This window comes from Cebus imitator, unplaced genomic scaffold, assembly GCF_001604975.1.
Source record: "Cebus imitator isolate Cc_AM_T3 unplaced genomic scaffold, Cebus_imitator-1.0 Scaffold141, whole genome shotgun sequence".
NCBI lineage: Eukaryota > Metazoa > Chordata > Mammalia > Primates > Cebidae > Cebus > Cebus imitator.
The window spans coordinates 4,696,005-4,710,284 of NW_016107456.1; the positions used below are offsets into that span (position 1 = coordinate 4,696,005).

The window sequence follows — 14,280 nt, forward strand, 5'->3', positions numbered from 1 at the left end:
TTGGAGGCTTTGTTCATTTCTTTCACTCTTTTTTCTCTACTCTTTCCTTCTCATTTTATTTCATTGATTTGACCTTCTATCTCTGATATCCTTGGTCAATTCAGCTGTTGAAACTCGTGTATGCTTCGCAAAGTTCTCGTATTGTGTTTTTAAGCTCCATCAATTCATTTATATTCCTCTCTAAGCTGTTTATTCTCGTTAGCATTTCATCAGACCTTTTTTCAAGGTTCTTAGTTTCTCTGTATTGTGTTAGAACATGTTTTTTAGCTCAGAGAAGTTTGTTATTACCCACCTTCTGAAGCCTGTTTCTGTCAATTCATCAGACTCGTTCTCCATCCAGCCTTGTTCCCTTGCTGGTGAGGAGTTGTGATCCCTTGGAGGAGGTATTTTCATCCTTTTTGTGCTAGTGTCTTCCCATCTTTGTGGATTTATCTACCTGTGGTCTTTGTGGTTGGTGACTTTCGGATGGGGTCTCTGAGTGGATGTCCTTTGTGTTGCTGATGAAATTATTTCTTTCTGTTTCTTAGTTTTCATTCTAACAGTCAGGCCCCCCTGCTGTAGGACTTCTGGAGGTCCACTCCAGACGCTGCTTGTCTGGGGTCACCTGCAGAGGCTGCAGAACAGTAAGGGTTGTTGCCAGTTTCTTCTTCTGTTATCTTTGTCCCAATGTTTTAGAAGGATACCCGCCAGATGTCAGCCTGAGCTCTCCTTTATGAGGTGCCTTTTTGGTTATACAGGGGTCGGGGAGCTGCTTGAGGTCAGGGAGTCTATCCTTTATAGGAGCTCAAGTCCTGAGCTGTGAACTCCGTTGTTCTCTTCAGAGCTGCTGGACAGGTACATTTAAGTCTGCTGCAGTGCAACTCATAACCACCTTTTTTTCCCAGGTTCCTCTGTCCCAGGAAGGTGAGGCTTTATTTATAAGTTCCTGTCATTCTGCTGCCTTTTTTCAGAGATGCCCTGCCCAGCGAGGAGGTAGCCTAGTCACAGTCTGCTAGCAGAGGCATTGCTGAGCTGCCGTGGGCTCTGCCCAGCTGCTGTGTAAACTTCCTTGCAGGTTTGTTTATAGGGGTTTAGTTAGGACTGCCTCAGTAATGGTGGACTGTCTCTTTAATGGCAGACTGCCTTGGTAATTGTGGACTGCCTCAGTAATGGTGGGCTGACTCAGTAACGGTAGGCTGCCTCAGTAATGGTGAACTGCCTCAGTAATGGTGGACACCCTCCCCCTGACACAGAGCTGGACCATCCTGGGTCCAGCTGTGCTTGCTGTGAAACTCTCAATCCACAGTGTTTCAGATTGCTAGTCTTTGTTGGGGTGGAACCAGCTGAGCCAGATCACCTGGCTCCCTGTTTCAGCCCCTTGTTTCAGTTGAATGGGCGACTCTTTATCTCAGGCATTCCAATAGCCAGATGAAACGGTACCCGGATTTGTGTGAGTTTTTTTTGCAGAGACCCACTATGCTGGCTGAAACAGCCATGCTGGAGACTCGTGGCATTTTTCCGCCCAGGAATCTCCTGGTCTGTGGGCAGTAAAAATTCATTTGGAAATGTGGTCATCACTCACCCTCTGCGTTTTCGCTGGGAACTGCAATCCAGAGCTGTTCCTATTCAGCCATCTTGGATCTTCTGTCAAATATGTGATATTTTCTTCAAGACACTATTTACAATAACAATAAAAATATAAGGTATTTACTAATACATTTAACTAAGTTCTCAAGATGCACATATATATGTATAAAGCACTGAAAGACGTTAAAGAAGGCCTGAATAAAAGATATACCATGTTCATGGATGAGAAAACCTATTATTATAAAGACCTGATTTTATCTTCCAATTGATCTATAATGCATGCAACTGAAATTTAAAAATCAAACATTTTTTGAAAAGGTACAAGCTAGTCATAAAATGTTTATGTAAGGAAAAAGTAAGAGTAGTCAAGACAGTCCTGAACATGAAATACAAGTTAACAGACTTGACCAGATAGCAAGACTTGTATCTCATTGTTAATTAAGTTGTGATATTGACACAGGGAATGTCTAATAGAACCATTGAATATAATAGGACGTAGAAGTAGACCCATACATATGTGGAAATGTGACAGAAGTTAAAATTATCAGGCAGATTAACTGAGTGATTAAAAATATTTTTTTTAGTCTCCCTAGGATAAGGAGAAAGAATTATAATTGGATTTTTACCTCATGTTATACACAGTAGCACAATTGTAAATGAGTCGAGTACATTTTATTAAAGGAGTAACTTTTAAATGTCAGTGAACATTTAGAAAAGTATTCTTATGACTTCAGGATAGAGAAAGTGTTTCTTAAGTAAAACCCTTTTCAGTGAGTTTATTCAGAAGCAGACCCTGAGATAAGGATATAAATGAAAGTAGTTTATTTAGGAGATGGTATCAGGATACACTCAGGAGAAAGAGGGAAAGTGAGACAGGAAAGGGAAGAAGATCAATACAATATTTTTTAACAAATAATTACCATGTAAATAACTGAGTTCTAGAACACTGTTATTCCAAATGGGTCCAAGGACCAGCACTGACTTGTTGACTCTTTCTAATCCATAACAAGTAAAGAAAGAAAGTATTGAAAAAGAAGGAGCTTACTATTTTTATTTTTTGCTTTTTCAGTTTTACTTTTACTTTAAAATTTTACTTCCCTAGTAATTTATTTTTATTGTATTTTATGATGGCATGAGTCTACGATGGATTTGGAATTATGATTATCTCAATGGTTTCAGTGTTTGAAAGGGTTTGAGAAGTGCTAGTAAAACATGTCTCAGAATTACCCAACCAAGTAGTAAGGAAACGGGGATGTTCATCCATCAACTCCCTTTCATTGCTTGAAGGATGTTTTCAGGGCATTTTCTCTCTGGCACTTCTTGCTTTTTCCATGTGGATAACAAGTTGGCTCCCACAGCCTTTAGGTAAAGTAGCAGGTGTTTCGCAGTAAGCATTGTTCAGTGGGATATAGGGAAGCCATCAACAGTCTCTGCTACTAAATTTGCCTTTCTCTTTCTCACATACAAAAACTAAAAACTGATCAATTTGAGTACATTAAAATAAAGAACTGATCCATAGTCAAAGGTAGCATAAAGAGAAACATGAGACACAAATTGAAAGATGTTTTTCAGTAACACATATAGCCAATAAAAAGATTAGTATCAAACATAAATGATGAATCTTTATAGATCAACAGAGAAAGGACAGTAATATCCAATAAACATTAAAAGATGCTGCTAAATAGGTAAAAACATGTAAAACCTTAATGAAGTATCATTTTACACTTACCAGATGTTCTAGAATTTTAAAACCTGATAATACCAACTGTTTATAAAGATGTAGAGAAGTAGGGACCTTCAGAACATTGCTTGGGCCAGTGTTACCACCATGTTGGAAAACAATTTGGCATTATTCTGTGAAAACAACGACAGATATGCTCTCTAGTCATAGGAATAGATCCTCTATTCCTAAGTGCACCTTAGTAAAATCTTGTATGTATGTTCAACGGAATGTACAAATGCATACTAGTAAATTATATTCTAAGACAGCCCCCCCTGGCTACAATTCTAATGCTCATATGCTGTAGAATGGTGGAATAAATAAGAATATATTCATAAAATATTAGATGAATTAAATACAACTATGTGCATCAAAATAGATTATTCTCAAAATTATGATGAGTGACAAATGCAAATCATATAATAGAAAATACTCAATCCACATATATTTAAGAGAAATCAAGAAAAAATGATATGTTGTTTTGGGATAGATGTATATATTTAGAGCTTTGAATAAAATAAAGAGAATGATTAAGAGAAAATTCAGGCCAGGTGCAGTAGCTCACGCCTGTTATGCCAGCACTTAGGGAGGCTGAATCACTTGAGGTCAGGAGTTCGAGACCAGCCTGGCCAACATGGTAAAACCCTGTCTTTTCTAAAACTACAAAAATTAGCTGTGTATGGTGCAGGTGCCTGTGATCCCAGCTACTTGGGAGGCTGCGACAGGAGAATCACTTGAATCTGGGAGGCAGAGGTTGCAGTGAGCCAAGATTGCACCATTGCACTCCAGCCTGGGTGAAAAGAGTGAAACTCCAAGTCAAAAAAAAAAATTTTAAAAAGAAAAGAAAAATCAGGATACTACCTGTAGTACCTGTTTTCTTAAAAAAAAATAATTTATTATTTATTCATTTACCGATGGGGAAGGAAAAAATAGTGATGGACATACAGAGTGCTTCAATAGTACAGTAATGTTTTATTTCTTAGAGCAGATAGTGGGCACATGTATGTTTGTTTAATGAGTATTCCTTGAGCTATTCTTATATTATTACACGTACTTTTTAATATAATGTAAAACACTATAAAAGTAACTTTTTAATATAATGCAAAAACAATATGAACAAAGTAATAAAGTCCTAGAAATGCAATTTATAAGAAATAAAAGAAAAACTTTTTTAACTGGGGGGCATAAAGAAAGCATTAATAAATAAAGATTTATATGGTATTACTGGAAAGAAGGACTCATGTTACAAAGAGATGCTCTTTGCTTCCCAAAAAAGAGAAAAAAAACGCAACTGCAATAAAAATATTGATGAAGTATATTTGAAACTTTATAAAATTATTCCTAAATTATTCTGGAAGAATAAATGGGTAGTCATACCTCAAAAAAACTTTGCAAAAGAAGAATAATAAAAGAAAAAGACTCCTTCTACCAAGTTTCAAAACATGTCATCTCAATGAAATACAGAAATACTGTCACAGTAAAAACTACAACTCAGTGAAATAGAAAACCAAACAACATATGCTAGAATATAAAATAATTTAATATGGTGGTAAGATGGCATTTTAAATCACTGGGGAAAGTTTTGACTGGTCAATTAATTGTCCTTTACAATTGAGACAATTGTAAGGAATTCTAGTTAGATTTCTACCATGTATAGTATACACAGTAATTTCAGAAATATTGAAGTGTGAGGTGTAAAAAGAAAAAGACGGGAATAAGACATAAAATACATAAATTATAAAATAACCATTTATCTGTATTTTCCATTCACCTGGTCTGGTGTGAGAAAGAGAATTTTCTCCAAATTGGAAAGATCAAGTTTTATTAGCTCGAGTTTCCTTATCACAATCTTCATCAGATAGACCCTCCATCAGATAAAGCCTTCTTAACATCCATCAGACAGACCGTCCTCAGTTTCCATCAGATAGACCCTCAGGTGAATGAACAGAAAGTTCATCTCTCTATTCAGCTTACTTTCTACTCTCCATTAGTAAAGATTCTCCTCTCTTTCCAAATTCTTGATGCAACTCGTCTCTGACTACACTTTTGGTAGATGGTTTCACCCCACTTCTCAAAAAACCAGAGCCATTAGGACACTTCGATTCCTCCCTGCACAGCATTAGCACATTTCCATCCTCTCCCCTTCTTTCACAGAAGGAAAGATACCTTCTTTCAACCCACCCCTGCTCTTGCCTTTCAGGACCTTACCATTGTCAGCTATTTCCTCTCTTTCTCACTCTTCTCTTTATTAGCTCTGTTTTAAAATTTTTTTCTTGGTTGCTTTAATCATAACCTCTCTTATCTTTATGAGGATCACCATTTTGGCTCCATATCTCATTCCTGTTGTTTGGAATTCCCTTCCTTTTCACAGCCAGCATCGTTTACTTGTGTCACCTCACCTTCCACTTTCTTGTCAACCCTCTTCAGGACAGCTTGTGATGCCAGCATTCTCCCTTAAATTACTCTTGGTTGGCTCATGAGTAACTTTGAGGACAGTAGGTTCAATGGGCAAGTTTAAAGCTACATCTTACTTGACTACTCAGCCATATTTGTGACTGCTGACCAGCACCTTCTTGACCCTCATTCCTTCCTTGGATGCTATGGTGACAACTCACTTCCAGGTTTTCTGATTGCGTCTCTAACACTGACTCCCCGTTTCTCCATTCATTTTCCTCCTGATTGTTAATCCTGGAGTTCCACTTCACTTAGTTTTAGACATTTTTTTTTCTCTGCTCTATACTCTTGCCATCTATTCCCTGCCCACGGTTTCCATTTCCAAACATTGGCCCCAGTCTTCCCATATCCAGCTGCTACTCAACGTTACCACTTGGATGTTCTTTGTATACCTGAAATAAATTATGACAAAAACAGCTCGCCAGCTTCCTCTCCAAAACTGGTCATCCTTTAAGGCTTCTTCTCTGTAAACAACATTCTGATTCCCCAGTTGTATAAAACAAAAGGGCTACAGTTCTCCATGACACATCCCTTCCCTCCTTCGCCCTTATCTGTCACCACCAAGTCATGTTAGTTTAGCATCCCCATATCTCTGCACAGTCCATTTCACTTCTACATTGCCATCACCCTGCTTCAAATCTCCTGCACAGTCCATTTATCTTCCACATTGCCATCATCTGAGTCCAGATCTCCTATACAATCTATTTCTCTTCTACGCTACCATCATTCCAGTCCAGGACACGGTTCTTTCTCCTCAGGATGACAATGCAGCATCCTAACTGATTTTTCTCCTTCCACCCTTAACCTTACAAAGCTAACCACCACACTGCAGCACCTCCTCCCCCTTTTGCCCTGGTAACTTCTACTTATCCAGCAACTCTAATGTATGTGCCATTTAATATCCTAACTTGCCATTCTAGGTTTTCCTCTGATTTTAATAATTCTCCTAATACCATAGTCCTTTAGGTCAGTGTCCTGATTTTAAAAATTTAATGAATTAATTATTAGTATAATCATTAAATGTTCGTCTCTCTTTCCAGAATACAAGCTTTATCAAGGATTTGACTACTTCTGTCTTTGTTATTGTTTATCTCTAGTATCCATCACTGTCCCTTGATGATATTAAATACATAATAAATATTTCTGGAAAGGAAGGATGGATAAGGGAAAACAATAGTATTCCTGACTAGTTAAAAGCTTCTGCAGGCTGAGTATGGTGGCTCACACCTGTAGTCCCAGCACTTTGGGAGGCTGAGGCCGGCAAATCATGAGGTCAGGAGTTCGAGACCAGCCTGACCAACATGGTGAAACCCCGTCTCTACTAAAAATACAAAAATTAGCCCAGTGTGGTGGTGCACACCTGTAATCCCAGCTAATCAGAAGGTTGAGGCAGGAGAATCATTTGAACTCAGGAGGAGGAGGTTGCAGTGAGCTGAGATTGCACCACTGCACTCCTGCCTAGTGAAAGAGCAAGACTGTCTCACCAAAAAATAATAAATAAAATAAATAAATAATTTTAAAAATATATTTTGATCATTGGTTTCGATGTTTCTAAAAAAAAAAAAAAGCTTCTGCATGATTTTAAAAGCAAAAAACTGGCAAAAATATGTTTGCAACCTATGCAATAAAGCTTATGCCCTTAAAATGAAATTACAGTTACAAGCCCATAAGACAAAGATGAGCAAAAATGAAAATGAGCACAAGGTATAGAGAATTTGCTCATAAAAGAAGCAATGTAAATGGCTAATTAAACTGAAAACAAAATCTGTACTCTCCAGTATTCTAAAAAAGATACACATACACATGCACTTAATTTTTTAAATAGTCAGTGTTGGCAAAAGTAGACATATTCTTCTGTTGGGGAGTCAAGAATGGTACAAACTTTCTGAAAGGCAATCTGGTAATATATGTCAGAAGCCTTAAAAATAAAATAGTTCATTTACTTTGGCCCAGTAAATTAATTTCCATAGCATCAATCTTAAGGACATCAGCAGAGCTGCATGCATACTTACCTATACGCATGCTCATTCCAGCATCACTCAAAATCATGAAGAATTCAAACCAACTTTAATGCCCAATAATAAAGGATTAGTGGCTATAAAGGGGCACTGCCCCCTCTAGGCAGCCAGTAAAATGCATGGCCCCAGAGAACATCCAAAGATTTTTTTTTTAATTCTGCAATTTCTTGAGTGATAAAATGAGGTCACAACACAATGTACACAATAGGAGTTAATATTTTTTAAAAATAAGATATATATATATATATATATATATGCATAGGCATATCTTTTTAAATAAAATTTTTATATGAATAAAAAGACTAGAAAATATCTTTGAACATGCAAATTATGAGTAATTTTGTTCTTTTCTTTTTTTAACCTTTTTATGTATTCTTAATATTCAACAAATTCTGTGTATCATGTACATAATGAGCAAAACTAAATATATTTTAATTTAACAAAAGGGAACCTATTGCAGCATATGGCCAAGGCTATATGTAGCGAGGCGTTGCGTGATGATTAAGAGTATATGCTTTAAAGCTCACAGACAGGTGTTTAGTTCCCTCTTTACAACTTAAGAGCCATATGACCTTCAGCAAGTTATTCCATTCTCTCAGCCTCAGTTCCCTTATCGACACAAAGGAGATGATACTTACTGGGCAGAGCGGTTTTGTGGCTTAAGTGAAATAATGTAGGTAAAATTCTAACCCAAGCATAAGTGCTTAGTAAAAGTACCTGCTTTTATAATGCCAAAACATAAATAGATCTGGTAACAATTTACTGAAATTCATTATTTCCAAGGGGGTTACAGCAGAAAGGTTGGGGAATAATTTGCTTTCTGGCTCAGCATCTTCCAGACGGCTGTAAGAATAGTGAAATCCAGCAGGAAGATGCCGGCAGGAAGGCTGACTGCCTTCAAAAGCCGTCCCAGGGAAGGTTGCATTCATTAGGGCAAAATGCTGGCGTAGGTCATCCATCCACATATTCATCCCACCAGCAAAATGTTATGATGCATCTCCTTCATGCCAGGCATTGGGACTCAACAGCAAGACAAGCTAGCTCCCTTCTTGGAGCAAGGCAAGCTTCTTCTAATTGGATTGAGGTTTCAAGCCACATAGTTCATGTTGGATTCAGGAATTAGTCAGGAAACTGACGAAGCACTTCCTAAAGTTAGAGAAAACTTGGCAGAGTGAAGAAAATGATACTTGGGAAGATGATGAAAAGCTCACTTTGCATTTCTCAAATACAAATCCTAAAGCAAGCTTGTCTAACCAGCGGCCCGTGAGTCGCATGCAGCCCAGGGTGGCTTTGAATGCGGTCCAACACCAATTCATAAACTTTCTTAAAACGTTATGAGATTTTTTTTTGCAATTTTTAAAAATCTCATGAGCTATTGTTAGTGTATTTTATGTGCGACCCACAACAATTCTTCGAGTGTGGCCCAGGGAAGCCAAAAAATTTGACACCCATGAAGCAAAGACCTTATTTCAGATTCCCACCTGCTGGCAGAACTGGAAACTGTTGTGTCCTCTCTACCCTTATCAGGTTCAGTTTGTAAACTTACTTACTCAGTCTGCAGGTGAAAAGCCTCATCAGCCTTCTGAAAATGGGTCAACATAGGCTGGGTGCGGTGGCTCATGCCTGTAATCCCAGCACTTTGGGAGGCTGTGGCAGGTGGATCTCTTGAGGTTAGGAGTTCAAGACCAGCCTGGCCAACATGGTGAAGCCCTGTCTGAAAAAAAAAAAAGAAAAAGAAAATGGGTCAGCAAACTATGGCCTGTGGGTCAAATCCAGCCCATTGCATGTTTTTATAAATAAAGTTTTATTGGCACCCCACCATACCCATTCATTTATGAATTATCTGTAGTCATTTTTGTGCTAAAATGACAGAGTTGAATAGTTATGACAGAGTTCAGTAGTTATGATAGAGAATGTACGGCCCATCAGACCTAAAATATTTCCTGTCGGGTTCTTTATAGAAACTTTGTCAACCCCTTTTCTAGGTCAGTGGGGCTGCAGAAATGATGTGGAAGGTGACGTCAAGTTAATAACTTTTCCATTCTGTAGTTCCAGGAGCTGTTCCTCTAGAATCCATCCAAGGGGGGCCCTTTGAGGAGAAGATCTACATCCAATGGAAACCTCCCAATGAGACCAATGGGGTCATCACGCTCTATGAGGTAAGAAGGTCCCTTGCGCTGTATCCATTGGCTTAGCTTTATTCAATTCCCTTCAGCCTGAGGTTGATGAATACTCATTCTGCTGAAGGTATAAAGGTGAGTGAGATGCAACTTATCAAAAGGTTTCTGACAGTACATTGGGGTGCAAACACAACGTCACACAGTGGAACTATCTTGGTAGCCTGAAGGATAAAGAAATTTGTACATATGCATTGAGGTGACTAGGGTGACAACTGACCTCATCTACAAAGGAGTCAAAACCTAGGGAATCAGATTGTTCTTATGTAGAAGAGAAGGTCCAGGCCTGGCAAACAGTAGTGAACGTTCATCTGGGAAACTACAACAACACCTACATGGTGCTCACTCTCCCTATATCATTCCCTTTGGTTTGAAAAGAATCCCAATGTTATTCTCTGCAGCAGAGGCCCAGGATTCTTGAGATTTAAATTGTTCTGTGCCCAAGGCATATATTGTCACCCAGGTGATGGGATCCAAAGACTCCCTTCCAAGCATTAGTGGGACCTTACCATATCAGAGATGAACCAGAACCTACTCAGGCAGGAATGTACCCATCCAGAAAACTTGTAAAAATAAGACAAATGGTATAAAAGTTCATGGCAAAACAAAACAAAACATCCCCAATAAAGCTGATAGAGCTAGGATTCAAGCACTGGGATAGGAGTAGGATTGAGTCTCCTCTTACCCCTCTTATTCTTACACAACATAATATTGCAACACTAGATCAAATGGAAACACATAGCAATGCAGAGGGAAGGGCATGGGTGCCGAAGCTGAAATGATGTAGCCTAGTGTCCTAGTAGCTCCACCTTCTCCCAAGTTACCTTTGGCAGCTTCCTCCTTTCTTTAAGCCTCATTTTTCTCATCTGTAAAATGGAGGTGGTAGTCTTCTTCAGGGTTTCCCTAGGGAGTCTGAGAGGGAGGAAAGACACAATCATCCCAGACCGAAACATGAACCTCAGGCCCACGAAGAGGCTTAAGCCACTGAGTGCTCATGCAGAAACGTGTGTGTATAGGGAGTGGGCTGGGGGAAGAATGTTGTTGCCATAAGGAAAGGTGAGCTCTAGGGAGGAAAGTCAAGGAGTATTTGATGAAGGAACAGTACTCAGGATTAATCTAACAGACCCATGAGCTCTCTAGAGAGACATAGAGGGTCCTGAGAACTCTGTGAGAGAGAAGATTATCCAACATATACAAGGTGCTTAAGAAAACACCTTGTCTCGCTGAAACTAGCATTCCTCTGAAGGAGAGCTAACATCTCCCTCTCAGAAATTTCAGGGAGCTTGGTGCAGCTCTCAGGATGAGCACATGGAAGGAGGAAACAGACATCCATCCCCACCACCTATGAGCTTTCTCAGGCCACATGTTTTGGAGAAGCTTTCTTCCTGGGGAGTACCCCAAGAGGAGAGCAGGTACTCATATACTGATGCACCTTGCCTAGGACATTCCATAACCTTATTGGGAAAGAGAGGGACTGGAAATTTAACTCAAACAAAATCCAATAACTTCAAATATACATGCTATTCTTTGTAAAGCAGAGACCCCAATCTCGCGCATGCATGGGCGTGCGCACACGTGCACACACACACACACACACACACACACACACACACACAAATATTTAAAGGAAATAAAAATCTGTTGTGCCTGACAAACTTTTGTTTGTAAAGCAGAACGAAAGGACTCATGATTTAGGAAGTTAAGTTACTTGATGTGGTTATGTAAAAGATGCTCTGTGCCAGATGTTCAAGACTTTTGGAATTCACAGGCCAATAGCATTTAAAAAGGTTCGGGGGACTAACCTAGGGTACTTTAACATCTTTTATTTACATCATTTCATCAGGGGGAGACATAATTCCAAAAATATAGAAAGAATATAATTTCAGAATAAAAGGCCATCCTTCAAATTGAGTAAATTTAGGATTTTTTGCTAGCTCATGACAATCACCTTATTTTTTCTAATTTTGCCTTGGATTGATGGCAACTTTGTTATGGAAAAGCCCTGATCCTTGAACATACCTGCATTTGGAAACCACTAGTCTAGGGCCATGTTGCAGGTGGAGTTATATCTCTGCACAGATTATTCCTTGAGAGTAATATATTGTTTTCTCTAGTAGGATATGCATTAGGCTGCATTGGAAATATGGTGATTACCATTCCATGATAAGAAGAAAGAATGAGAGGGAGACCAAGGGTGCAAACACAGCTGTGAGTTAGCCTCTGTGTTTGAGCAGAATCTCCTGCAATTGAGGCATTATTATATAGTGCACTCTCTGAAGTCCCATGCACAAAGGTGGGTACAGATTAGAATAGGATGTCCTTCACACTTCTGTGTGATCCCAGTGCCTTGCGGATTTTCAGAGACCAGATGCCAGGGATGTTGGCATTCCCATGGATTCTATGGGAGACAGCTATGATGAAAGATAACTTGAAGTAGCTTCTTGGCTGTGACTTGGGCTGTAACTGCAGAGAACCAGGACCAGAGTATTGTGACTGGCTGACTTGTTTGTAAGCATTTGGGGCTACTTTTGGGGAATATGCCAAAATTCTTGAGGGATGCTGTAAAGGGAGCTAAGAAGGTTGTAGATTTAGGCCATTGTATTGTGAGCATAAACATGAGTGTGCTCATGCGTGTCACAAGCTAGTGAGGACCAAGAAAATAAGAATGGTGATTTTTGAGCCCATAGCCTAGATCTGAATCCCAGCTCTGATATTTACTTGCTCTGTGACCTTGAGTACATCAAGTGGCCTCTCAGAACCTTAAGTCTTTCATCAGAAAAATCAAGATAATAATAAAATGACCTTATAAGATTACTGTGAGGATCCAATTAAATACATGCTTTGCACAGTGTTTGGCATTTCGAACTAACATTATAAATGTTAGCTGTTATCATTACATAAAAGTGAGGAAATTGAGGGGAGAGAGTTAAAATGAAAAGACCAAGGTCATATTACCCAGATGCTAAATCCAGGACTCCTAAAGGCAGGTACAGGTGTCTTGCCCCTTGCTGCAACTTAGCCTGATCCATAGACCAGGAGGATCGGCGTGACCTGGGAACTAGTTAGAAATGTAGCATCTCAGGCCTCTCCAGTTTAACGTGATCCTCGGGCGATTCCTATGGGCATTACAGTTTGAGAAGCACTGTTCTGGAAAATGCTATTCTTTAGAAACTTTTGGCAATTGATGGAAGAGCATGTTCCCTTGAGTAGGGAGATGCGAAGTACCTGACACTCTGGGCTCAACCCAATCCAGCCCCAGAGAGTAAGCAAGAAACCTTGCTGTGTTTATGAGGCAATTTACAAATTTAATTAGATTAAACCACTTTGATTTTTTAAATTAGGTTCTAGTTGTAATTTCAAGAGAGAAATTGGCAAATTACAAATTACCTTCTTCTGGCCTCAAAAAAGAATATTTTGTTACAAAGAAAAATAGGATAATACAAATGGAAGAGAAATTCAGGATTGTCTGTGGCCCCCTATATACAACCTTGGACTCAGCAAAGTTAAAAGCAGAGAAAAAAAGGGAGGGAGAGGAGGGAAGTTTCATTATTATAACTGTATTATTGTTAAATACAGCAGGTCCAAGTAGTTAAGATTAAATTTCCTTATGTACAAGTCCAAATCACAGCCTCTGCATCCATCCTTGGGCAATTCTTCCCCCAAAATGTGAGTGGCTTTAAGTCCCATTTTGTCTCCAGTCGTCAGTCCTCTCTTTCTAATATGAAGATGTCAGACTGTTCTAGGCTTCAACTGGGTAAGAATGAAGGGAAGAGTAAATCTATGTCACACCCACGAAATCCAAGATTCTACCTCGTTTTGGAGTTGCTTTGCTGTTTAATTCTTGCCTTTAAGCCAGCCATAGTCTCTGAAGGTGAAGCAATGATGATGCATGAATAAAGACAGTTAATGCAAAGGCCCTGGGGTGGACATACTTTGGCGTGTCTTTAAAATATAATAAAAAGGAGACCAGAGTGACTGCGGCTTCCTGAGCACAGAGGACAGTGATGAGACCATGCCGGGGAATGGGTAGGTAGGGCCAGGGATATCAGGATTCCTAGAGCTTGCATTTTATCTTGAAAGAAATGGAAAGCCCTAGGAGGGTTCTACACAGAGGAATGAAAGGATCCAGTTTATATTCTTAAAAAATCACCCAGCTGTTGTGTGGTTGAGAGATGGTGGGCACACAAGTATCTTGGAGACACCTGGAAAATGTACCAGGAGGCAAGGACATTTCCATCATCTGTGATATTGAGATGAATTAGTTATTAGAAGACCTTGTATTTGGGCAGAAGATGTGAAAGCTTTGTTATAGCTACCTCTTTTTTTTTTTTTTTTTTTTTTTTTT

At 39.1% G+C, this 14,280-nt stretch overlaps 1 protein-coding gene across 13 annotated transcripts in view; it reads left to right on the plus strand.

Annotated features, from left to right (window-relative positions):
- The window catches only part of PTPRT (protein tyrosine phosphatase receptor type T), a 1,128,992-nt gene that overhangs the window by 734,191 nt on the left and 380,521 nt on the right, over window positions 1–14,280 (plus strand). For all 13 annotated transcript variants that reach the window (XM_037743358.1, XM_037743363.1, XM_017542238.2 and 10 more), the window contains exon 9: window positions 9,808–9,917. In XM_037743358.1, coding sequence (XP_037599286.1) covers window positions 9,808–9,917 — 110 coding nt within the window. The remainder of the gene's footprint in view (window positions 1–9,807; window positions 9,918–14,280) is intronic.